Raw genomic sequence first — 27,920 nt, forward strand, 5'->3', positions numbered from 1 at the left:
ATTGTGTTGAAGCACTTCATTATAAAAGTGCGTGTGCATGTACAGTTTTCTCATAGGCCCTCTGCAAAGTCCCATAAAGAACTGTTGAGCTTTCCCATTAGGTCCACCTAATGCAGCTTCCTGTAATGGTGTGGCAATGATTCTGCACTGCTCCTGAATTCAAGAGCAGAATTGTCACTCTAATGTGAGCTGTGCCTTCTTGCACTACAGTGGAAAGAAAAAAAGGTTGCAGAGATGTTGCCATCAGCACTGTCACTGCTTAGTCACACAAGCCTGCAATATGATAATCAACACCTAGCCCCAATTAGTCCTGCCTTCTGCTGTCTGGATTAGCAGAACTGACTCTGTTACGGAAACCCTCCCGTTGTTTGCTGCAGTGTCTGGGAGAGAGAGCATGCAAGACACACATATAGAACTTAGCTCAGTTGGAGGAGAAGCCTCTCATATTTACTTTATCAACTTTGGATCAACTGTGGGTGAAGAATTATGTATATGGGATTGTATTTTTTTGGTTGAACATCAAGGATAGGCAACCTTAAAAAGGTGGAGATCTACCTGAACAACATGGGAGAAGTCAAAGATCACCGGGTACAGTGTCACCCCCTCAGACCTGATTCAAATCTCTAATTGCCGTATTACCATGTTGTGAGCACATGAATTGCATGGCAATTGTGGTTTTAAATCAGGTGGTGAGGAGGCAACATATTGCCTCCTCACCACCTGACAACACACACTTGGATCATTTTTCAGGCTTGCTGCACTTTTGAATGAACCCTTAGTTGCATTTGGCAGCGGCACCCTTGGGGGTTATTCACACATAAAGTTGGGGGTAGTAAAACAGCAGGATATATAATAGAAGTCTATGGTTAAGAGCAGAAAACCACAGGAAAGCTGCAGGTACTCTGCACTGCACCCGCAATGTGTGTAAACTGCAGCACATCAATGTGAAAGCAGACCCATACTATTATGCCCAGTGTTTTGCTTCACACTGACCTAAAGATCTCTTTTTTTCTGCTGGCACCACTCTGGAGCCCACTTGCCGGCATAAGAGATGGCGTGCAGTTGGTATCATTCCACTTGAGACAGAAGCCGGCACTACAGAGGAGGCATCGGCTTATATGGCTCTTGCCTCCAAGAAATTCCTCTGCATTGCACTCTGTTTGATGCTCTGGAATGTTGGGTCAGCATGCCTAGACCGTGATCTATCAGTCACCTGTCCACGGTCTAATGGTAGATTGCAATCTACAGGTTGCTGACCCCAAAACTGAATGGGTGTGTGTCTTTTTTCAACCTGACTAACAATGTAACTATGTAAGAGGCTTGGGCATTACATAGTAACAGGATTTGGTACTTGCTTAGACTGTCATACAAGAATCTTAAGTTGTGCATTAACATTATTAACAATGACTAACTTTAGATATTTACGAAAAATAGAACTTAACACATTTGAGCATATTTTATTGAAATTTTGTGCTTAGGTCTTTTCAGGTCAAGAAGGGTACATCATGTCACACACGATCATTTAACTGAAATAAACATATGCCAGTTCAATTGAAGATAATTATACCTTGCACCAAAAAAAAATGAAGTATTGGATGAGAGGAATGAGAGATGATAGAACATAATGGGATTTTGGGAAGCGATGATGTGTGTACAGGTTAATCAAGTTAAAAATGTGGGTTGGGTGGCATCTCTATACTTAGCCGTTGAAAAAGAGGTTTAAACTGTAAGAAGAGTGCATGTTTTTACAAGTTTTAATCTCGTGTTGTGCCAACAGAGGATTCTTGGTATTGAGTGATAAATCGGCGTAATCTAATACTTGCTGCAATAAGACTATTTTAAAATTAATGATTAATTGCTTGAAGGCAAAAGGTGGAAACAAAAGGATAGGATCAGGCTAAAAAGTCAAAGATATGGAATACAAGTGGTATCGCACTGTACTGTGTCATCACCAGTAGCCAGAGTTTAATTAATCAAGCCTGGATATGCCCAAGGGACAATAGGTTCAATAAAATACCACTAAACCGCCCTTCTAAACCACAATGCCTTTCCCTTGTCAGCATATCTGTAAACGGTAATCTAAAAGGATTATTATAATCATAATTAGAAAAAGAAAATTGGATTTACATTAAACTAAAACCAACTCATTGATAAAAATTGGATAATTATTTGCACATACAGCATAAGTGTGATGAGCACTGCAAGAGCCTCAATAGATCAGTTTTTGGGCATAAAGATATGGGGGTAGATCCACAGTCAGCGGCGGTATTTAGCAGGGCGTAGCGTATCTAAGATACACTACGCCGCCGCAACTTACATATTTTTTTTTAAATCCACAAAGAATCCGCGCCGTAAGTTACGGCGGCGTAGTGTATCTTTGGCGGCGTAATTGCGCGGCATTCAAATCTCTGTGATGGGGGCGTGTTTTATGTAAATACGTCGTGACCCGACGTAAACAACGTTTTTTTTAAACTCTGCATGTGTCGTCCGTGGGGGTATCCCAGTGCGCATTCTCGAAATTAACCCGGAACAAGCCAATGCTTCCGGCGGTGATGTCATTCTACGCAAATCCCTATTCGCGAACGACTTAGGCAAACAACGTAAAAATTTCAAATTTCTACGCGGGAACGACGGCCATACTTAACATTGAGTACGCCTCATAACAGTAGCTTTAACTATACGCCGGAAAAAGCCGAACGCAAACAACGTAAAAAAATGCGCCGGCCGGACGTACGTTCGTGGATCGCCGTAACTAGCTAATTTGCATACTCAACGCGGAATTCGACGGAAACGCCACCTAGCGGCCGCCTAAAAATTGCATCTTAGATCCGACGGCGTACTTAGACGTACGCCTGTCGGAACGACCCGAGATGCCGTCGTATCTTGTTTTGAAGATACAAAACAAAGATACGACGCGGGAAATTTAAAATTACGCTGGCGTATCAATAGATACAGCGGCGTAATTCTTTTGTGGATCTGCCCCATGGTCTTTGTTAACCTACTGGGCTCCAGTGGTGGACAGTCGAAAAACCCATGGTAACTCTTGTGACTCATTTACAGTGCATTCGGAAAGTATTCACAGCGCAGCACTTATCCACATTTTGTTATGTTACAGCTTCATTCCAAAATGAATTAAATTATTTTCCTCAAAATTCTAATATGATTACGCACAGCGATGTACATACAGTAGATTTTATTAGAGGTTATCTGATCCTTTACTTTTTAGCTAAGTGGCACGCTCATTTATGCCGCGTACACATGATCGCATTTTCTGTCGGAAAAAACGCTCAAGCTTGGCTTGCATACACACGGTCACACAAAAGTTCTCTGAACTTTCGTCGAGAAAAAATGATGTGGTCCAAGGCACCATAGGTAAATGGCCTCCATCCCCAATTTTTGAACAGGAAAAAGAGAGTTTGGTCAGCGGGACTTTAAATGAGGCCAATCATCATACGGAGTAAGCATATAAAGTATACAGTATTGCTTAATTAGGTTCCAACACAAAAGGAGGGAGTTGGTTAAGGACTTACAATGAGAGGTGTATAACAAAAAGCAGTCTTAGCAAAGAGCATTTTATTATGCCTTGTAATATAATATAAAGCATATGTTCATACAGATGATTTTATGTTTTTTATACTGTTTTACTCCCATATTTTCATTAAACTATCAAGCCCCTCCAGTGGTTCATGTTGTGCAGGACTTGCCCTCACTCCACGATATGCCAAGTACCATGGTGTTATTATGCATATGTAATTTGCAGCATGTTCATGCGATTTTGTGGATGCAATTTTTGGCATTCAGTATGCTTTATATTATATTACAAGGCATAATAAAATGCTCTTTGCTAAGACTGCTTTTTGTTATACACCTCTCATTGTAAGTCCTCAACCAACTCCCTCCTTTTGTGTTGGAACCTAATTAAGCAATACTGTATAATTTATATGCTTACTCCGTATGGTGATTGGCCTCATTTAAAGTCCCGCTGACCAAACTCTCTTTTTTCTGAACTTTCGTCCGTCAAAAACATGGTGACATACAACACCACGACAACCGTAAATGAAAGTTCAATGCTTCCGAGCATGCGTCAAATTGTTTCTGAGCATGTGTCGGAATTGCTACAGACAATTGGAATTTCCAATTGGAATTTTTTCCATCGGAAAATCTGAGAACCAGGAAAAGTCCGATGGAGCCTACACATGGTCAGAATTTCCGACCAAAGCTCACATCAGACTTTTCTTGTTGGAAATTCCAACCGTGTGTACGGGGCATAAGAATTCAAAATTTCTATACCACTTCTTATTTAAGCTAGATTTTTTTTATTCATGACTCTCTATGCTTTAATACAGAAGAGGTATGCAAAGCAAATGGTGAGAATTCCTATGAGCTACTGTAATACAAGTATTCCATCATCTCTCTTATTCAAATAAAAGGTATGTTCACTAAAAGATTTTCCTTGTTTGGTTGTACCCCAGTAAATCCAGTTACCTGTTGATCCTCCAGATAATCCCAGAAGAGAGCTGCTATGTAGAATGGGGAGGATTTTTTTTTTTTCTAATGAGTAATTTCAAAGCAAAAGTACAGTTCAAAAATTTCCCAACATCAAATGACAAGAGGGAAAGGTATTTGTTGCAGTATATTGTGGTGCTATTAGGCAATGCACCTGAATTGAAGCGCGCTACATGCACAGTAATACAATGCTGTACATTGTGGTGTCCGAGGTGGTGTGTTAACAGCACATTAAAATAAATGGACTTCCTTAATGCAATGCATATTAACATATACCTACCACATCGGCCCACATACTGTATGTGGGAAAGGGGTTTTAAAGTGGTTGTAAACACTTTACAACCACTTTTACCTACAGGTAAGCCTAGATTAAGGTCTACCTGTAGGTGCCCGAAATATCTCTTAAACCTCCACGGTTTAGGAGATATTTACAATAATGACAGGTGCAGATGTCTACGGCGCATTTCATGGAGCCTATTAACCAGTTAAGACCCGGATCATTATGCAGGTTAAGGACCTTGCCCCTTTTTGCGATTTGGCACTGAGCCGATTTAACTGACAATTGCGCGGTCGTGCGACGTGGTTCCCAAACAAAATTGGCGTTCTTTTTTTCCCCACAAATAGAGATTTATTTTGGTGGTATTTGATCACCTCTGCGTTTTGAATTTTTTGCGCTATAAACAAAAATAGAGTGGCAATTTCGAAAAAAAATCTATATTTTTTACCTTTTGCTATAATAAATATCCCCAAAAAAGATATAAAAAACATTTTTTTCCCTCAGTTTAGGCCGATACGTATTCTTCTACCTATTTTTGGTAAAAAAAATCGCAATAAGCGTTTATCGTTTGGTTTGCGCAAAATTTATTGCGTTTACAAAATAGGGGATAGTTTTATGGAATTTTTTTTTTTTTTTTTACTAGTAATGGCGGCGATCTGCGATTTTTTTCGTGACTTGCGACATTATGGCGGACACATCGGACACCTTTGACACATTTTTGGGACCATTGTCATTTTCACAGCGAAAAGTGCTATAAAACTGCACTGATTACTGTGAAAATGACAATGGCAGTGAATGCGGTTAACCACTGGGGGTCGCTGTAGGGGTTAAGTGTGACCTTATGTGTGTTTCTTACTGTAGGGGGGCAGGGCTAGATGTGTGACGTCACTGATCGTCGTTCCCTATATCAGGGAACAGATGATCACTGACACTGCCACAGAGAAGAAAAGAGAAGGTTTGTTTACTCACCTCTCCCCGTTCTTCAGCTCCTGTGACCCGATTGCGGGACACCGGCGGTGATCGGGTCCGCGGGTCCTGCGGGCGCGGTCACAGAGCTTCGGACCGGGTTCGAACCACGGCTGGGCTCTTAACCTCCCTGGCGGTATGATTCTGTCTGGAATTACGTATCACAAGCGGTACAATTATTTTGCAAGGAAATTTGGCGTTTTATACTGTAGGCCTGTAATTTTTAGGAATAACTCACTTAAATCTGACCAAACAAGAGTCTTGTAGGCATCCCGGGTATGAATTTTTTTTTAAAAACAAAATTATAAATTATAATATAATAAATAATTATAAATAATTATAACAAATATAATATAATATAATTATAATAAAAATGATTCAATAATGTAATCAACTCAAAATCACTGAAATTTGCTCAGTTGCAGAATTGTCGCTGTCATTACTTTTATTTTTTTATGACGAATTTCCCCACAAATCGCTATCGCACAATTCTGCAAGTGATTATAATTTATCATCACTGTTTTCTAGCTGCTCTAAAACCATTTTTGACATAAAGGGACACTTTTGGACAATCTACAGTTTTCAGGCAGAAAGAATAGTTTTTATTATATAAATGTACATGTAGGGCACTGGGCAGACCACTAGGGACAAGGGGGGTGTGTATTTTTTACATACAGTACTGTAATAGATTACAGTATACTGTATGTAAGGTGTTTGATTACTTTTTTGAATTTGGTGCCGTTCTCCGCCCCCGTGCGTCGTAACGTCGCAGGGAACGGAGATCGGCGGCACATGGCGATGCATCCCTGCTCGCTCACACAGCGGGGATGCATCGCTGGATCCAGGGACAAGGTAAGTAACTTGCCTGTGGATCCAGCGAGAAGGTAAGCAGCTGCACGCCGCTGCACACTCTGCACATCCACCCCGAGCGTGACTCGGGGATACCGATAATAGCATAAAAAATCCACCCCGAGTCACGCTCGGGTTTACCGCCAGGGAGGTTAAAGAGGACGTATATATACGTCCATGTGCCCAGCCGTGTCATTCTGTCGACATATATAGTCGTGCAGCGGTCCTTAAGTGTTTAAACGAAATATGATATTCCAGTCAAATGTTTCTTATTTGTTCCATTGGAGGTTTTATCAGCGGAGACAATTCTGCACATCAAAAAATGGCAATGCTTTTTAATATTACACGGGGCAGATTCTGTGATTGTAGTATTTGAACCTTCCAATCAATACAGACTGAAATATCTCAACAAATACACTCATATGGTATATCTCAGTGATACTAGACAAGAACAAAAACATAAGAATCTGCAATAAAAGTACAGCATTTATAAATCTTTACTCTATAAGTAGTTGACCTGGAATTTATTATAAAACTGCAGTGGGGACAAAATTGGTTAAGAAACCAACATAATAAATGTGTCTACTGGCTCATTTTGGTTTTAGCTCCACTGCATTTAGATGCGTGCACTGTTGGATAAGGCTATAATCTGGCCTATAACTTTGAGAACACTCACACAGAAACCCCTGTGTCCTGTTAGGCCTAATTGATTAGTGTTGCTCACGAATATTCGCATTGCGAATATTCGACTCGAATATAGCATATTCGAGAAATCGCGCTATATTTCGAATTTCACGGTGAATATTCGCAATTCCGAATATTCGCATTTTTTCAATTTGATTTTTAATACAGATCACATCCTATCGACGTCTAAAAGCATTGCTGGTATGATTAGAGACCCTGGGCCGAGTAGCTAAGCTGAGGCGATCCTTTTATGTTGCCAAATTGAAAAAAAATAAATTGCGATTTTTCGCTATTGCGAATGCGAAAATTATTGCGAATTTTCGATAACTGTGGTAGGAGAACTCTGATTGTCTCTGATGCAAAAGGGGGGGGCTTTGTGTATGTTTCTGTTATGAATATTTGTATGTTTGATATTATTTTTTTTTGTAAGAAGGAAAAAATTGCGCATACCTTAAAAAAAGGGGAGAATACAGCAGCAACTCAAAAATGTTATACAACATAATTTAATACAAGACAGAAAATGGAGTCGCTCTACAAGAATAAAAAATATGTCTAGTGACAAGACATGTGGGCAAATTATAAAATAAGCAAGCGCAAATAACTTGTGAAATACACAGTAAAACAAATATATAAGGAAATATAGTCCCAATAATAGAAAAATAATCTTTCATAAAAATGTCTTTGATATGTGAAGTGAAAAAAAGTCCAAAGCATGCAGCATGAACGTGTTCAATCTTCAAGGTGTTTGATTGACAAACGGCTGTGACAGATGGATAGAGTAAAGAATCACCACCAATGCAAAACACTTTTTATTTTCTATTGTAAAATATCACGAATATTCTGAGCCAATCAGAGTGCTCCTTCTGCATTTGCCGAATATTCGCAATTATTTTGTATTGTAAAATATCAAGAATATTCTGAGCCAATCAGAGTGCTCCTTCCGCATTTGCCGAATATTCGCAATTATTTTGTATTGTAAAATATCAAGAATATTCTGAGCCAATCAGAGTGCTCCTTCCGCATTTGCCGAATATTCGCAATTATTTTGTATTGTAAAATATCAAGAATATTCTGAGCCAATCAGAGTGCTCCTTCCGCATTTGCCGAATATTCGCAATTATTTTGTATTGTAAAATATCACGAATATTCTGAGCCAATCAGAGTGCTCCTTCTGCATTTGCCGAATATTCGCAATTATTTTGTATTGTAAAATATCAAGAATATTCTGAGCCAATCAGAGTGCTCCTTCCGCATTTGCCGAATATTCGCAATTATTTTGTATTGTAAAATATCAAGAATATTCTGAGCCAATCAGAGTGCTCCTTCCGCATTTGCCGAATATTCGCAATTATTTTGTATTGTAAAATATCAAGAATATTCTGAGCCAATCAGAGTGCTCCTTCCGCATTTGCCGAATATTCGCAATTATTTTGTATTGTAAAATATCACGAATATTCTGAGCCAGAGTTCAGAGTGCTCCTCCAGCATTTCTCGAAATTGCGCAATAAATATCGCATTCGCATGTTGCGATATTTCGATAAAATATCACGAATATTCTGAGCCAATCAGAGTGCTCCTACCGCAGTTATCAAAAAATCACAATTATTTTCGCATTCGCAATAGCGAAAAATCGCAATCATTTAATTTCGATAAAATATCACGAATATTCGAATTTAGCGAATATATCTCGAATATTCGAATATATATTCGAGATATATCGCGAAATCGAATATGGCATATTCTGCTCAACACTATAATTGATGTGGGTCATTAGTTTTCCTGGCAAACATTGCATCCAAATACAACATGCAGACACATTTCATCTTGACTAGGGGAACACTTTCTCCTCCTTCAAAAATAACTGAATACCTCTTCTATAAAAAACAGTTTGGTTTATGTAAAGGTGCAGGGTCAAAGGACAGACCATTGCCAGACTAAGGTTACGGTACATAAATACTAAGGGGTATATAGTTTCTGCAAATAAAGAACAACTGCATGCTCAAAAACGCAACTCTCAAGATCATTTTGTTTAATACATTCAGCACTTTTCTATTGGGCCAATAGACATTTTTCCTTCAAGTTAGCGCTTGACTCCATCCATCAACTTAACCTGAGGTGGCAGAATATAGGATAGCAAAACAATTCACAAACAGCTACATGGAATGTACAAATGTAATGCTAGTCAGGTTTTTTTTTGCATCTTAGAAGCACAGAAATTTAGCACATCATGATTTAGTAATGACAACATTTTTTTTATTTTTTTTTTAGAGGATACTACACGCACTAGAGGAAAATCATTTTTCAAGCATTTAACATCCTAATGCAGCCCAGTTCTCAGGGGATTTACTGCACGTTAGGGAGCTGTGAAGCATTAAACACTGCCAGGCACTTTTGTAGACCGTAAATACTGGATTTCATGAGTCCCAGATGAGATAGTCTTATAGAATAAAGAGGGGGCGAGTGGGGGGCGAGGGACCAGTAGCTGAAGTTGGACCCCGCGCCACCCACTCAATGGTTTGGGAGGGACTATCTCGGTACTGATGAAATTACATAAAACATAATGATATAAAAAAAGTTTATTAATGTATAAAAAATTGCAAAACAAATAAAAACACTTCAATGATTGGTCAAACGTCGACTAGTTTCGCGGGGTTGCCGCTTCGTCAGGACTGCCAATCTATGGAGTAATGCAATAAAAATTTGTAACAAACATCAGCTATACAATAAACAAATGATAAAAACATTAATAATCGCTTACCAAATGAGTCAATTGATAATATGCGGAAACCAGGCGGCCCAGGGGGTTCCCCCCGCGGCGGACAAGGGGATGGTTGATTGTGGAGATCTGGGTGTAGATAAAAATGTATATATATATATATATTTTATGGGCCTGTTCAATTAAGTGGACTGGGTAGGATAAGGGTGGGGGAGGGGGGTTATGGAATGGAGAAGGGGAATGGGGAAGGGGAGGAAGAGGGGGAAAAAACAAGAGGGGAGAGAAAAAGACAGGAGGAGAGGCAAAGGGGGATGAAAGGGAGGAAAAAAAGGGGGGGGGGGGGGAGGGGAACCGGAAAGGAAAAAGGGCATGGAAAACAGGGGTGGGATAAGTAAAAGGAAAAGAGGGACAAGAAAACACGGGAAGAGGAAAAGAAGGGTGGAGGAGAAGGGGAAGGGGGAAAGAAAAGGGTCCACGAATTTATAGAAAAAGGGGGGGGGGTTTTTGTTAAATAAATAGAACTTACCGCAGTAAAATCTCTTAAGGAATATAGCCAGGCCATAAGGAAACAAGAGCCTGGTGATATTAACCAGATGTGCCGGGCAAGGGGTGTGAGCGGGGCAGCAAGATGGGGAGACTAAAGGCGCAATGGGTAAAAAAGGTCCAAAAGTGCTGGTAAAACCAGTATTGTGTCATAGGAGGAATGTAACCATATGAATGACAATTGCATGGTAATGCATGGACTGAGAAGTAAAGTGGACTGCGCCGAGGAAGAACCCCAATATACTGCCGAACACCTCCTGCGATGGTCACGGCTATGCCATCGGACCGCCGATGGACAGATCCACATTACTTACCTGATGGCCGGTCGACCATTAAGTGAGCCATCCCAACCCGGAGACGCCGTAGGCGCCGCCTGACGGCCGCGTCATGACGTCACCGGGTCAGTCTCCCCACACAACGCAAGTGCGCGATTAATGCTGCTATGCGTGTGCGATCAACTCGAGCCAAGGGGCGGGAGGCCCCGAGCCGAGAGGGAACAAGAGGGGGTGAGACAAAGTGTCACCCCCGCCAGGGGAGACGCAAGTCCGCCGCGATTCGGAGGTGCAGGCAGCCAAACCGCATCAATATGACTCAGATGGCAAATGAATACAAGGGAAATAAAATTAGATAATAATAGTATGGTAAATTGTACTGAAAAGTATAAGTGGGGGTATAGTTCCCACAAGGGAGAATGCTGGTGATGGTGCCCTAGAATATTGGCATCTTGCTAATTGTGACAAAACAAAAAACGGCAAAGGTAGATATTTCTACTGGGCAGGGCAGAAAAGAGAAGCAAATAATGGGGAAACATGAGTGAGTGATATTGGAGACAATAAAGTGACGTGGGAAGGAGTGAGAGTAAGGTAATGAAATACAATAATTAAATAAATTCAACCTGTGATGATGGGGTATCAGGAGGCCACCAATTAGGGGCGCCTCTTAGCCCTAAACCTAAATACATGTGCAAGGACGATAAGTGAATAAAATGCTACCATAATTGTAGCCAAGGGTAGAAGTAGGGTGAGAAATTATGTGTGTGCAAAGAATATAAGTTGAGAAGGTGTGGTGGTAATAGAAGGTGAAGCCCATAATTGGGCCGAGAATTAAGGATGTAGAGTGATAATGCCTGCCAGATGGTAAGAGAAAAGCAATTAAATAACAGAATAGACATGATACGTGTATGAGAGGGATTAACCGATGGGGGTGTGCCCCAGTGGAGTTGAATTTCCAAAGTAGTAGAGGATAGAGGAGAATTCTGAAACAGCTGGAGCTACAAGTGTAGATAACACATAGTAGTTCCTTTGCGGCAGGGGGGTAGCCCAGCAGCAGTGATACAGAATACTTTGGTAAAGGTGAATGATTTTTTGATACATTCATCCTAAGGGGAAGTTCAAACCATTCATGGGGTACAAGGCATATACTTTTCATCCCTCTTTATTATGCATAATCGGGATGAAAAGGTACTATTTTTAATTTATATACTTGAGGCAATACTCCCCATTTTTGTTCATAGTCTTATAGAAAAAATATACAGGTAGTTGTAGTTGAAGTTGCTTTTTAAAAAAATAATACATTTGCTCTTTCATATTTTAGTACTAAATATGCTGTCTAGCTGTTTAAGGGGAACCTTACCCTAAAATGCCATTTTTGATTATTACATCAGGCTTCCCGCTCTAATCTAAAAGGATGGTAAATAAAATAAAAAATTGCAGGAAATAGTTTAACCACTTCCATACCAGGCACTTACGCACCTTCCTGCCCAAGCCAATTTTCAGCTTTCAGCGTTGTCGCAATTTGAATGACAATTGCGCGGTCATGCTACACTGTACCCAAACAATTTTTTTATAAATTTGTTCCCACAAATAGAGCTTTCTTTTGGTGGTATTTGATCACCTCTGAAATTTTTATTTTTTTGCGCAACAACAAAAAAAAGACCGAAATTTAAAAAAATAAATAACGTTTTTATTTTTTTCTGTTTTTGTAAATAAGCAAATTTTCTTCTTCAATTACAGGCACTGATATGGCTGCACTGATGGGCACCGATAAGGTGGCACCAATGAGGTGGCACTGATAAAGGTGGCACTGATGATGGTCACTGATAGGCGGCGCTGATGGTCACTGATAGGCGGCACTGGTATGCGGCACTGATGGGCACTCATAGGCGGCACTGATGGGTACTTATTGGTGGCACTGATGGGTACTTATGGGTGGCACTGATAGGTGGCACAGATGGGCACTGATAGGTGGGAACTGATGGGCATGGATGGTCACTGAGAGGTGGCACTGATGGACACTGAGGGGTGGCACTGATGGACACTGAGGGGTGGCACTGATGGTGGCATTGCTGGGCACTTTTTTAATGTTTCCTATGTTGTGCCCATGTTGCCAGTCAGTGCCCATTTGTGGGCACTGATTGGCATCTATTGCAATTTTTTTTTAACATGTGAATGGCCATGTGGTACATATCTGGCCATCCACGTTTCCCCCTTCCCTGGTGGTCCTGGTGGCTTCCCTGAAGGTCCAGTGTGGGCATCAGCGGGGGGGGTGGGCTACGCTGATAAACAATCAGCGTTTCCCCCCCTGTCAGGAGAGCCGCCGATAGGCTCTCCTCTACTTGCGTCTGTCAGACGCGAGTGAGGAAGAGCCGATCAATGGCTCTTCCTGTTTACATCTTGATCAGCCGTGATTGGACAAGGCTGATGTCGTGGTAAAGAGCCTCCGCCGGAGGCTCTTTACCGAGATCGGAGATGCAGGGTGTCAGACTCCCCCACGGGCGCGTGCCGGCATGTTATCCTGCTGGACGTCAATAGACGTCCAGTCAGGATTTCAGAACCACTTCCCGGACGTCAATTGTCTATTGACCGGGCGGGAAGTGGTTAATAAACTTTATCCAGCCCCAGCTTCTGCGCTGGAGAGATTGATGCCATGATCCTTTTTACTAGATCCTGGGAAAGCAGCATATACAAAATTTCACAAGATGATACTCCAGCCAGTGTGGGAGTGTCCTCTCGTGTGATTTGATCTTGCTGGAATACTGAGCACATACGTCGATTTTAGATTAGGGAGGAAGGGTTAAAAGAGAATTATGGACTTTGTAAAAATACATTTATATATATATATATATATATATATATATATATATATATATACACACACAGTTGTGCTCATAAGTTTGCATACCCTGGCAGAATTTGATTTCTTGGCCATTTTTGAGAGAATATGAATAACACAAAAACATTTATTTCACTCATGGTTAGTGTTTGGCCCCTGGGTGGGATGTGCGGTGGCGGTATAGCGCCGCTATTTTTAGCAGCGCTATACCGTCAGAATTGCGGACAATGGCTGCGCTGCTATCAATCTAAATAATCAATAGCCGAGACAACAGGCAGAGGGGAAGAGTGTGTCTCCAGTGGGGGGAATACAGGAATAGCTAAGTTAAATGGGGGGGTTTGGGGGCCGTTCAGTGACAGAAGTTTTTTCACCTTAATGCATAAGATGCATTAAGGTGAAACAACTTGAGGGTTTACAACCCCTTTAATGCAACTTGTACTTTAGCAACTGAGGAGCTAAAAAATCAAATACATATGGAATAGTGTTGGTGGACTGGCAGGCACCCAATATTGCACTGTAAAAAGCAGCAGCAAAGCACAACCACGGTGTAACACTTTAAATCAGGAAGCCAGACCTGCACATGTAATAGGTAAATAATGTATAGATGTCCCTTTGTTCAAAAATAAAAAGCATTTACAGACAAAAAGGATTTCTTTAACATATACAGTATATCTAAAAAAATACATACCCTTAAAGGCCTCATGCACAGTTTACAAGTCCTCATGTGTTAAATCCTTGGCACTTTTCAACGCCTGGGGAGATGCACATGCTGCCAATACAAGTGAAACATACACAGCCACACTCATGTAAACGCTCACTGCTCATGTGCACCACTTTTGAATATGGGGAAATGCACCATACACATGAGCAGGTAAATGTGCCAATGCAGAAGCAAACAGTGTTTGCATGAATACAGCCGCACACAGCCACTTATATTGGCAGCTGTACGCGGCACATGCAACTCTTCGTGCACGGGAAAGTGCCAAAAAATTTACACTTGAGGACTTGCAAGCTAATTTCTGTGTGCTTGAAGCCTAAAACATATTGGGGTAGATTCAGATAGAATTTACGCCGGCGTATCCATAGATACGCCGCGTAAATTCAAATCTGTGCCGGCGTATCTACTTTCTGTATTCAGAAAGCTAGATACGCCGACATTTGCCTAAGATACGACTGGCATAAGTCTCTTACGCAGTCGTATCTTAGGGGGCATTCTGACGCTGGCCGCTAGGGGCGCTTCCGTTGTTGTTGGCGTAGAATATGCTAATTACCTAGATACGCCGATTCACAAACGTACGTACGCCCGTCGCAATGTATTTACGTTGTTTATGTTAGGCTTTTTCGGTGTAAGGTTGTTCCTGCTGTTAGGAGGCGCAGTCAATGTTAAGTATGGACGTCGTTCTCGCTTCGAAATTTGAATTTTTTACGTCGTTTGCGTAAGTCGTTCGCGAATAGGGCTGGACGTAATTTACGTTCACGTCAAAACCAATACGTTGTTGCGCCGTACTTGGAAGCAATGCACACTGGGATATGTACATGGACGGCGCATGCGCCGTCCGTAAAAAACGTCAATCACGTCAGGTCATCATACATTTACATAAAACACGCCCCCCCTTCCACATTTGAATTACGCGCGCTTACGCCGGCCCCATTTACGCTACACCGCTGCAACTTACGGAGGAAGTGCTTTGTGAATACTGCACTTGCTCATGTAAGTTATGGTGGCGTAGCGTAAATATTATACGCTGCACCGCCGTATCATTGCGCGCCCCTACGTGAATCTACCCCAGTCTCTTTATCCCACATGCTCTATAGCAAGGAAAGCAAGGAATGCAAAAAAGGGAATAAATTGACACGAAAGAAAGTGAAATAGGGGACTGTTCTGTAACCTATATCAGAGCAAGACTGGCTTACAACTTTTAGTAATTGAACAAGGTAAAATTGTACAGTCAATCCTTTCCACCAACAATTTATTTCATACATTTTGCATAACTGAATAGTATTGGATTGGATGACCTTTAGTGAGATAAAAATAACGGAATCAATCACTGTGTTTGTGTTTGCCCTCGTTTAACAACAAAACTTAGTATCCAGGCACAATATAGCACTCTGCATCTTTACATCTCTTTTTACCTTTACAGTCTTATACTGACAGTAAAGTCACATCAGTCCCTGCCCTCAAGAAGCTTACAATCTAAGTTCCCTAGCTCACAGGGAGAATATAAACTTCATGCAAAGAGTGTTTGGCCAGGATTCAAACTGAGGACCCCAGTGCTCCTAACTACTAAGCCACTGGGCTGCCACTCACTGTTAATTATTGCTTCCTTTAGCCGTATGTAACAAGTATAGGATTCCTTTTTTTTTTTTTTAATAAAGGCTGATTTATGATTGGGTTTCTGAAGATTCAATCCACATTACTTTACATTGTCATGCAGAGTGGAAGAAGAATTTATGAACTGTTGAAAGTTATCTGCATTTATTTGCTCAAGTATAAAGAAAATCCACTGCATTTGCCACAGAAATATTTTAGCACAGTGGAAAATTTCTGGCACTCAGTAGGACCCATTCAGAAAAAAATGCTTTGGAAGGAAAACTGTTGATTCAGTAGTATCAGTTGTCGCCAACAGTGTTTGACAATTGCCTAAAGAATCACACATTTCTTCATTGTAACAAACAGGAGGTTTGAGGTCTGTTTGGGGAGTATAGAGAGAAAAATAGGGGTTTTGACTTGCATGTCGATGAGTGTAGTGGTCTTCGAAGGGAGGGGGTTATGCTCTGCTTCAGTATGTCACAGTACATGTTGGCAATTATGGTTCCCTCAATTAACTGTAGCTCCCCAGTTTCGACAGCACTCATGCAGCCCCAGACCATGACACTCCCACTAAAATGCTTGAATGTAGGCAAGACACACTTGTCTTTGTACTCCTCACCTGGTTGCGGCCACACATGCTTGACACCATCTGAACCAAATACGTTTATATTGGTCTTATCAGACCACAGGACATGGTTCCAGTAATCCATGTCCTTAGTCTGCTTTTCTTCATCAAACCATCGTGCATTATCTTTAAAAGAGACTGTCTTCTGGGACAACAGCCATGCAGACCAATTTGATGCAGTGTGCAGCGTATGGTCTGAGCACTGACAGCCTGACCCCCCCCCCACCTCTTCAACCTCTGCAGCAACTACTTTACATTGTAGCAAAGTGTATTTTCTTCAGTGTTGTCACATGAAAAGATATAATAAAATATGTACACAAATGTATGGGGTGTACTTACTTTTGTGAGATACTGTAATTCTGTAAAACTCCACAGCCATGCTAAGGAAGAATCCCATGCCCAAAGCAAACATTGCAGGCTAGCCAGCATTTATGCATTAAAATAAAAAATAAAAACTTCTGTGGGCAGCAGCTCCCCCCCCCCAAATTTACCTTAGCCCCATCTTGATCCAGCTATGTTGCACGAGAGACTCAGCTGTCCAAGACTCTCCCTCCTGATTGGCTGAGACACAGCAGCGGGCACCATTGGCTCCTGCTGCTGTCAATCAAAGTCAGTGAGCCAATGAGGAAAGAAAGGAGCTGGGGCGGTGCCACAGCTCTGTGTTTGAATGGACATACAGAGAAGTGGCTCAGCTCGGATGCCCCCATAGCAAGTTGCTTGCTGTAGGGGCACGCGGCAGGAGGGAGGGGTTAGGAGAGCTGGCAAAGGACTAGAGAATAGGAGGATCTGGGCTGCTCTGTGCAAAACCACTGCACAGAGCGGGTAAGTATAAAATTATTATTTTCTTCTTTAAAACATAACAAACAACGACTTTAACATCACTTTAAGATAACATGCCAACAAGCTATAGGGAGACAGATTTCCCAATAAGGGGGATCCAACTATTTAAAGTCAGATCTCTTCACCAAGGAGATATTTCCTACCCCCACTGTCAGAAAAAAGAAAATTATGTAACACCTTTAAACTAATTAATATATAGGTGTAGATATTATATATATATATATATATATATATATATATATATATATATATATATATATATATATATATATATATATATATATACAGTGCCTTGCGAAAGTATTCGGCCCCCTTGAACTTTGCAACCTTTTGCCACATTTCAGGCTTCAAACATAAAGATATAAAACTGTAATTTTTTTTTGAAGAATCAACAACATGTGGGACACAATCATGAAGTTGAACAAAATTTATTGGATATTTCAAACTTTTTTAAAAAAACTGAAAAATTGGGCGTGCAAAATTATTCAGCCCCTTTACTTTCAGTGCAGCAGTGAGGATCTCTGAATGATCCAATGTTGACCTAAATGACTAATGATGATAAATAGAATCCACCTGTGTGTAATCAAGTCTCCGTATAAATGCACCTGCACTGTGATAGTCTCAGAGGTCCGTTTGAAAGCGCAGAGAGCATCATGAATAACAAGGAACACACCAGGCAGGTCCGAGATACTGTTGTGGAGAAGTTTAAAGCTGGATTTGGATACAAAAAGATTTCCCAAGCTTTAAACATCCCAGGGAGCACTGTGCAAGCAATAATATTGAAATGGAAGGAGTATCAGACCACTGCAAATCTACAAAGACCTGGCCGTCCCTCTAAACTTTCAGCTCATACGAGGAGAAGACTGATCAGAGATGCAGCCAAGAGGCCCATGATCACTCTGGATGAACTGCAGAGATCTACAGCTGAGGTGGGAGACTCTGTCCATAGGACAAAAATCAGTCGTATACTGCACAAATCTGGCCTTTATGGAAGAGTGGCAAGAAGAAAGCCATTTCTTAAAGATATCCATAAAAAGTGTTGTTTAAAGTTTGCCACAAGCCACCTGGGAGACACACCAAACATGTGGAAGAAGGTGCTCTGGTCAGATGAAACCAAAATCAAACTTTTTGGCAACAATGCAAAACGTTATGTTTGGCGTAAAAGCAACACCGCTCATCACCCTGAACACACCATCCCCACTGTCAAACATGGTGGTGGCAGCATCATGGTTTGGGCCTGCTTTTCTTCAGCAGGGACAGGGAAGATGGTTAAACTTGATGGGAAGTTGGATGGAGCCAAATACAGGACCATTCTGGAAGAAAACCTGATGGAGTCTGCAAAAGACCTGAGACTGGGACGGAGATTTGTCTTCCAACAAGACAATGATCCAAAACATAAAGCAAAATCTACAATGGAATGGTTCACAAATAAACAGGTGTTAGAATGGCCAAGTGTTATTTTTTTCAGTTTTTTATTTGTTAAAAAAGTTTGAAATAGTTCAGTTCAAGGGGGCCGAATTTTTTCGCAAGGCACTGTGTATATATATATATATATATATATATATATATATATATATATATATACACAGTGCCTTGCGAAAAAATTCGGACGAAGTCTATTTTGCACATCAGACCTGTAATTACATGATACAAGTCAAAAGATACTTGTCCATTGTTAAATAGGCAGAGACAGGATGGAGTCGTTTTTACACATCAAACCAATCAAACAAACAATTACTCAGGTCACATGCAATCTAATTACTTATTAGAGGGGGCTAATTAGTATGCGAGGATGCATACTAATTAGTGACTCCGGATACCTGCCACTCTGAATGACAGGATGTTAGATCAAAGACGACCAATCAAATTGCTTAGCTATTCAGTGAATGGGAGATATAATCTGGGAGTTGTGGTTGTCACAGAGAGAATATCCCCCTATGTATTCTCTGCATGAACATATGCTGGTCTGAAGGGATCAGAACATGTATTCTCTAAGATGAGACATTGACACTACATTACTTTGTTGGACTTTTGTATCATCTGTGGAATTTGGACTTTGTTTGTATTGGAAGTTAATTAAATTTGCATTCTCTGGAGAGCCTGTGTGTTGCTGCGAAACAACGTAATTTATAAGTCATCATACTATACATCTATATCACTACATTTATTGGATACACACTTTTATGAGATCACTACATTGGTGCCGTGACCCGGATTACTCAGGTCACATGCATCTAAATCAAACAAACAATTACTCAGGTCACATGCAATCTGATTACTTATTAGAGGGGGCTTATTAGTATGCAAGGATGCATACTAATTAGTGACTCCGGCTACCTGCCACTCTGAATGACAGGATGTTAGATCAAAGATGACCAATCAAGTGTGTAAAAGCATCTTTAAAAAATGAAAACTTTGAGCCTGGAGATGAGAGAATCCTGGACTTATGTGGATTGGACCTCCCAAAACATACCAATCTTTACTTTCAGTGAGATGGTGAGAGATGTGATGAAGTCAGAATGGACGGTGACACCAGCTCGTTTTTTTTGCAAAATATTCAAGATCGTGATGTGATTTACAAAAAAAAGCAATCTTTGAAATGAGGCCTAACAGCTATACTGGCCACGAATGTTTACTGAATCCTTTTCCAGTCATGGTCTAAAGTTATATTATCTAATAACTGTTTCATGGGGATATTTTAGAGGTTGGTGAAGAGAGATGTAACCAGTCTCAACTTAATATTTCATATGAGCCATTGTAAAGCATCCAGTACCACAAACCATAATGATGTTTGTTGTTCGAATTATGAGTCAGTTCTAACCGACTCAAGTTTTCTTTGAATTATAGGTTTGAAATCTGGCCTGATCAACTTTGGACTTACAACACAATAATTCGACATTATATATATATATATATGAATATTACAACACTGAGGTGAAAATCTTTGCATGTCAGACTCATTATCTCATAGTGGGATTATGCTGCACTGTTAACACCTGTATGGACCAAATGTCAAAGGAGATACTCTGTCTCATCAGTGAAATTTCTTGGAACAAACATTATCACCCTAAAACAAAACCGTGTTTATCCACTTGCCGACCGCGCCATAGGCATTTTACTGCTACGGCGCGGTTGAGTTGTTCTGACAGGACGTCCCTGGGACGTCCTCCCAGAATGCTCCACTCGCGCGCCCCCTGGGGCGCGCTCCTGGAATCATCCGTGAGCGCCGGGTCTAGAAGACCTGGCGCATCACGGATCGCGGTAAATTGACGCTGATAGCGGCCGTTTACCACGTGATCGCTCCGTCAAATGACGGAGCGATCACTTGTAAACAAACCGGTGTCATTTGATGACGCCGGTTCCTCCCTCTCCTCTCTGTACCGTTCGGTACAGTGTGAGAGGAGAGGGGGGGGGAGCGGGTGTCAGCAGCAGCGCTGTGGCTGGATCTGTGACTATTGCAGTCACAGATCCAGCCTTCCATCCATCCATCCCAGCTCAGCTATCCCTGTGCAATACTCTGCAATACCCCTATAATCTGCAATACCCTGCAATACCCCTATAATCTGCAATACCCTGCGCAATACTCTGCAATACCCCTATAATCTGCAATACCCTGCGCAATACTCTGCAATACCCCTATAATCTGCAATACCCTGCGCAATACTCTGCAATACCCCAATATTCTGCAATACCCTGCGCAATACCCCTATAATCTGCAATACCCTGCGCAATACCCCAATATTCTGCAATACCCTGCGCAATACTCTGCAATACCCCAATACTCTGCAATACCCTGCGCAATACCCCAATACTCTGCAATACCCTGCGCAATACTCTGCAATACCCCAATACTCTGCGCGATACTCTGCAATACCCCAATACTCTGCAATACCCCAATACTCTGCAATACCCTGCGCAATACTCTGCAATACCCCAATAATCTGCAATACCCTGCGCAATACTCTGCAATACCCCAATACTCTGCGCGATACTCTGCAATACCCCAATACCCTGCGCAATACTCTGCAATACCCCAATACTCTGCAATACCCTGCGCAATACTCTGCAATACCCTGCAATACCCTGCGCGATACTCTGCAATACCCCCATACTCTGCAATACCCTGCGCGATACTCTGCAATACCCCAATACCCTGTGCGATACTCTGCAATACCCCAATACCCTGATCGATACTCTGCAGTCTTCCAAGCCTAGATGTGAGATGTGGGGTCTTATTGACCCCGTATCTCACTGTAAAGAGGACCTGTCATGCTATATTCCTATTACAAGGGATGTTTACATTCCTTATAATAGGAATAAAAGTGATAAAAAAATGTATTTTTGGGGAAAAAAGTGTCAAAATCAAGTAAATAAAGTAAAATGAACAATAATTTGTATTTATTTTTTTAAAGCGCCCCTGTCCCCGTGTGCTCGCATGCAGAAGCGAACAAATACGTAAGTCCCGCCCACATATGAAAACGGTGTTAAAGCTACACACGTGAGGTATCTCTGCGAACGTTGGAGCGAGAGCAATCATTTTGGCCCTAGACCTCCTCTGTAACTAAAAACATGTAACCAATAAAAGTAATTAAATGATGATCTGGCCCCTACAGAGCTGTGATCTTAATATCATCGAGTCTGTCTGGGATTTCATGAAGATACAGAGGATTTGAGGCACCCAACATCTACAAAAGATCTGTGGTTAGTTTTCCAAGATGTTTGGAAAACCTGTCAAGTTCCTTCAAAAACTGTGTGCAAGTGTACCTAGAAGAATTGGTAATTAGTGCTGGGCTAGGTTGTTGACAACATCCAGATTAATAGTGAAAGCCCCAAGCTGGCTTTCTGCTCCCTCAAAGCTTTTACAAACTCTCTATGCTTAATCAGAACAGACTTTTATGATGGTAAAACCATTAGGGGAAACGTTTGCATCAAATAATAAAAAACTATGAATAAAAAGATTAGTAACCTTACCTTAATGTTACCATTTTCATCAAGAAGAATGTTCTCCAGTTTGAGATCCCTATGAACAACTCCATTCTAGAAAAAAAGCAAAAATGATACTTAAAAAAGAAAAAGAGGAACTTAATATACTTACAATAACACATATACTGAACTTGTTTCCCATTCTATGCCATTACCAACTTTCTATTAGTCATATGCTATGTGGTTAAGACAAGAATGACTGGAATCTATCCTCCTATAAAGTATATAAAACAACAGGAGATTCCTTTGGTACCTCATCTCAACTCCCCTTCTCAATGTAATGTGCAGGAGTAATATTATCTGCTGCTTATTGCCAAGCTCTGGAAGTGGGAATCTAATTCCATTCGGGTGCCTCGCTGACTTGCAGGAAACTTTTTCAGAAAGATATGCTTTGATTACAAAGGAAAAATGTGTTATTACTTTGTCTTAAGCTTATGAAAGCTTTCACGTTTTGCTGGCCTGTAAAAGTCATAGGCCTGAGAAGAGTGTCCTGTAATGTTTAGTCTGTAAGTAAGACAGCATTAAGGATCTTCTATAAAAAGAATGGAGGAAAAGAGTGACATAGGAAGTCTGTGTGATAAAACAAACACACCACTATCACATATGACAGAAGTACAGTGTGCAATAAGAATAAAAATGGTCAAAAGCACAATATTGTCATCTACATGCATTTGTAGGTAAAATGTTTAAAGCTGGAGTTCACTCGAATTTTTTTTTTAACACTAGATTGGGCCTAATTACGGGAAGCAGAATTGGGTGTTTTGTTTAAAATCAATGCAGTACTTACCGTTTTAGAGATAGATGTTCTCCGCCGCTTCCGGGTATGGGCTGCGGGACAGGGTGTTCCTATTTGATTGAAAGCCTTCGGACGGTCGCATACAGCGCGTCACGAGTTGCCGAACGTCAGTGCGGCTCCATACGGCGCCTGCGCACCAACGTTCGGCTACTTTCGGAAACTGGTGACGCACTGTATGCGACGGTCGGAAGGCTGTCAATCAAATAGGAACGCCCAGTCCCGCAGCCCATACCCGGAAGCCACGGAGAACATCTATCTCTAAAACGGTAAGTACTGCATTGATTTTAACCCCCCTGGCGGTATTCCCGAGTCTGACTCGAGGTTAGATTTTCATGCTGCGAGCGGTAACCCCGAGTCAGACTCAGGCTTGCCTCGCTGGATCCACAGGCACTGTTTACTTACCTTGTCCCTGGATCCAGCGATGCCACCGCGCTGTGTGAGCGAGCGGGACCTCGCTCGATTCACACAGCGTCCTCCTGTGCCGCCGATCTCCGTTCCCTGCGACGTTACGACACACGGGAGCGGCGGAGAACGGTGCCAAATTCAAAAACGTAAACAAACACATTACATACAGTATACTGTAATCTTATAGATTACAGTACTGTATGTAAAAAAACAACACCCCCCTTGTCCCTAGTGGTCTGCCCAGTGCCCTACATGTTCTTTTATATAATAAAAACTTTTCTTTCTGCCTGCAAACTGTAGATTGTCCATAGCAACCAAAAGTATCCCTTTATGTCAAAAAATAGTTTTAGAGCAGCTAAAAAACAGCGATAATAAATTATAATCACTTGCAGAATTGTGCGATAGCGATTTGTGGGGAAATTCGTCATAAAAAAAAAAAAATAATGACAGCGACAATTCTGCAACTGAGCAAATTTCAGTAATTTAGATTTGATTACATTATTGAATAATTTTTATTATAATTATATTATTATTTGTTATAATTATTTATAATTATTTATTATATTATAATTTATAATTTTGTTTTTAAAAAAATGTCATACCCGGGATTAGAATCTTGTTTGGACAGATTTAAGTGAGTTATTTAAAAAAATTACAGGCCTACAATATAAAACGCCAAATTTCCTTGCAAATAATGGTACCGCTTTCAGCACCTTTTTTCTGAAAGAATCATACCGCCAGGGAGGTTAAACAAAACACCCGATTCTGCTTCCCGTAATTAGGCCCAATCTAATGTTAAAAATAGATTTTTTGGGTGAACCTCCACTTTAAGAACAACAGTAATACAACCCTGATGAAAATTTAGTTACAAATTCACTTTCTAAATATACATAATTATTAAAAAAAGTTTTATATTCTGAGATGAACTTTCAAATTCCATACATTGTCCTGAAGATTGACTGTTACAAACTGGATAAGAACATGTGACTCTACTTCTTTACCTGCTAAAGTCTGTAATTCTGTCCATTCACATTCTGAGATTTGCACAGCTCTTCCACCCAGCACAGCTCTCTAGCAAGGGACAATAGCTGTTCTTTCTCTGCTACAGTCTAACTTTAATTTACAGGTCTGCTCCCCATCGTACGACTAGACAGTGAAAAGAGAAGCAGCGCCGGTAATTGTAACTTTATGTCAACATGCTGTCAGCTCTTTGCACTGCAGCGTACCTGATTGGCTCCTTATGTTGCTTGTCCCTTACTCTGAGCTCTGCTGTACTGGAACTATGAGGCCGCGTACACGCGGTCGGTCCAAACCGATGAAAACGGACTGAAGTCCAGTTTCATCGGTCCAAACCGACCGTGTGTACGGCCCATCGGTCCATTGTCCTTCAGTCAAAAATGTTAGAACTTGCTTTAAAATCGAACCGATGGACCACTGCCCGATAGGTCCAAACCGATGGTTAGTACACAAAAGCATCGGTTCAAAACCCGCCATGCTCAAAATCAAGTCGACGCATGCTTGAAAGCATTGAACTTTGTTTTTTTCAGCACGTCGTGTGTTTTACGTCACCGCGTTCTGACACGATCAATTTTTGAACTGATGGTGTGTACGCACATCAGACCATCAGGCCACTTCAGTGGTGAACCGATGAAAACGGTCCGTCGGACCATTCTCATTGGTTTGGATCGACCGCGTGTACGCGGCCTAAGAGGCTGACAACAAATGAGATGTAAGTTCTTAAAGCGGAACTAAACCCATTGATTTAATGGTGATTTTTCAAAAAACAGTTACATTTCCAGCATGCTGTCAAACCATCAAATGGCTGGTGTAGTAACTAATCAGTTGCAAAATGGCAGTTGCAAATAAAAAAAAAGTGGATTTGATTGACAGCAGCGGGAGCCAACGGCTGCACTGCTATCAATCTATCCAATGAAGAGCCGAGAAGAATGACGCGGGATCGCGCCCACGGAAGTTCGGCGTTCAGGTAAGTAAAACAGTTTTTAAGATGAAAAAACACAAGGCTTTACAACCCCTTTATTTTTGTGTCTTTTATATCTTGCTGGAGTTCAGCTTTAAGAGTATGCATAGTCTAAATATCTGTAGGCAATAGAGGAATATTGCTCAGTAGTTGGTACATACATGCACATACAATTGCCATCTAATATCCACAATCAGTTTTACGTAATTACATTTTTATGTAGACATCCCATTGAAGAGTCGGCTCACAGAAAAGCAGATGTTTCAATCCAAGGTTTAATCTGGTGAGTCAGAAGCTGGCTTCTTAGATCATTTGGCTGCTTCTGTTTACTTAGAGTATCATTAATATAATACTCCCCTACTGCATCAAAAAAGAGATGCAAAAGAGGTAATGGCAGACAAACCTATAGGGGCAGATCCACAAAGATCTGCCCCGGCGCATCGTATCCGAGATACGCTACGCCGCCATACCTTACCTGGCTTTAAATCGAATCCATAAAGAATTTGCGCCATAAGTTACGGCGGCGTAGTGTATCTCAAGCGGCGTAACGGTGCAGAATTCAAATCGGCGATTAGGGGGGGTGTTTCATTTAAATGAAGCGCGTCCCCGCGCCAAATGAACTGCGCATGCACCGTCCCTAAATTTCCCGCCATGCATTGCGCTAAATGACGTCGCAAGGACGTCATTTGTTTTTTACCTAGACGTGAATTACGTCCATCCCGATTCACGGACGACTTCCGCAAAAAAAAAATATCAAAATGAAACGCGGGAACGACGGCCATACTTAACATGGCAAGTCTAACTATACGCCGCAAAACACCAGCTTTAACTATACGCCGCAAAAAAGCCGACTAGAGACGACGTAAGAGAATGCGACGGCCGCGCGTACGTTCGTGGATCGTCGGAAATAGCTAATTTGCATACTCGACGCGGAAAACTACGAGAACTCCACCCAGCGGACGCCAAAGTATTGCATTTAAGATCCGAAGGCGTACAAAGCCATACGCCTGTCGGATCTAACCCAGATGCCGTCGTATCTTGGTTTGAGGATTCAAACCAAAGATACGCTGTGGGAAATTTGAAAGTAAGCCGGCGTACTCTGTCTGTGGATCTGCCCCAGAGTGTCTAGTTTAAATGTTGCAGATAGGCACTTTGGCCCAGATTCACAAAGACTTACGCCGACGTATCTACTGATACGCTGTCGTAAGTCCAAATGAGTAGATACGCCGGTGTACTCTCTGTGGATCTGCCCCATAGTGTCTTGGGAACTCATGCACTGAAATCTCAGACTCCAAGTTATAGAAGGAAAGGGCAAGCATCACCTTTTACAAAAAAAGTAAAAATGAATCTCTAAATTATCAAGGAAAAATAAACTTGCTTGATATAATAGCATAACACTAAACAAGTCTACCACTGCATGTATCTGTTCTTATTTTGCCATGGATATTTAGTTACAGTGGTATGAAATATGTTTCTGCATAGGCAGTTATCTCAATTCTTTACGACTGCATAATCCTGGTTTTTTTTTTTCTCACGACTCCAATACAATTCCTTAAAGGTCAGTTCTTATCAGTGCAAATATTTGCCCAGTGAAAACATCCATGAATTTTGTGTGTATATATATAATATTTTAAACATTTGGACTGCCTGGTGAAGCACTAAAACTATACGTAGTCTACTAATTTGCAACAGATCCTGTCTTGCCCAATTCACTTTATAGAAACAGAGTAGATGTTTTATGCAAAGTATTTCGGTGTCACAGTGGTGTGCAACAAACAAAGCTCTACAGACCACCTTGGCAGTAAGGCTGAAACCAGAAAGAAAATGATACACTGCAAATCTGAAGCACTATGATATGTGTCATATAGCTGCATAACATCATGCTCAAGGATTTGGGTTAAATCACCATCAGCCAAGAGCAATGCCGATTTTCATCCAAACCGCTATGCCTGCAGCTAGAGAACAGACGCATAATTTCACAGCATGTACTCTGCTTACCTTATGGCAGTGATGCACTGCGGAGACAATCTGACGAAAGAAGTGTCTTGTTTCCCTTTCACTCAATCTTCTCCTTTCACTGATGTAATCATACAGTTCACCTTTGCTGGCATATTCCATGATGATCACAATCTTATCTTTATTTTCAAATACTGAAAGAAAAATACACCCAGGAATTATGTCATTATGCATGCCCCAGCAGCACACAAACATGTAAACAGAAAGAATTTAGTGACATGTACTTAAAGTGCATCGAAGACCAAACACCTAAACCAAATATGATATTGTTGCACGGTACTGTAATATCAAAAAGTTTAATCCTCATTTTTTAT

The 27,920-nt window shown here is 41.1% G+C and overlaps 1 protein-coding gene across 1 annotated transcript in view; it reads right to left on the reverse strand.

The window, feature by feature from the left end:
• NUAK1 (NUAK family kinase 1) overlaps window positions 1–27,920 on the reverse strand; it is a 139,138-nt gene that overhangs the window by 18,417 nt on the left and 92,801 nt on the right. Inside the window, exons 3-4 of the mRNA XM_040344218.1 lie at window positions 27,589–27,740; window positions 22,400–22,465 (exon numbers count right to left, since the gene is read on the reverse strand). Of these exons, the coding sequence (XP_040200152.1) occupies window positions 22,400–22,465; window positions 27,589–27,740 (218 nt within the window). The remainder of the gene's footprint in view (window positions 1–22,399; window positions 22,466–27,588; window positions 27,741–27,920) is intronic.

Source organism: Rana temporaria, chromosome 3, assembly GCF_905171775.1.
Source record: "Rana temporaria chromosome 3, aRanTem1.1, whole genome shotgun sequence".
Taxonomy (NCBI): Eukaryota; Metazoa; Chordata; class Amphibia; order Anura; family Ranidae; genus Rana; species Rana temporaria.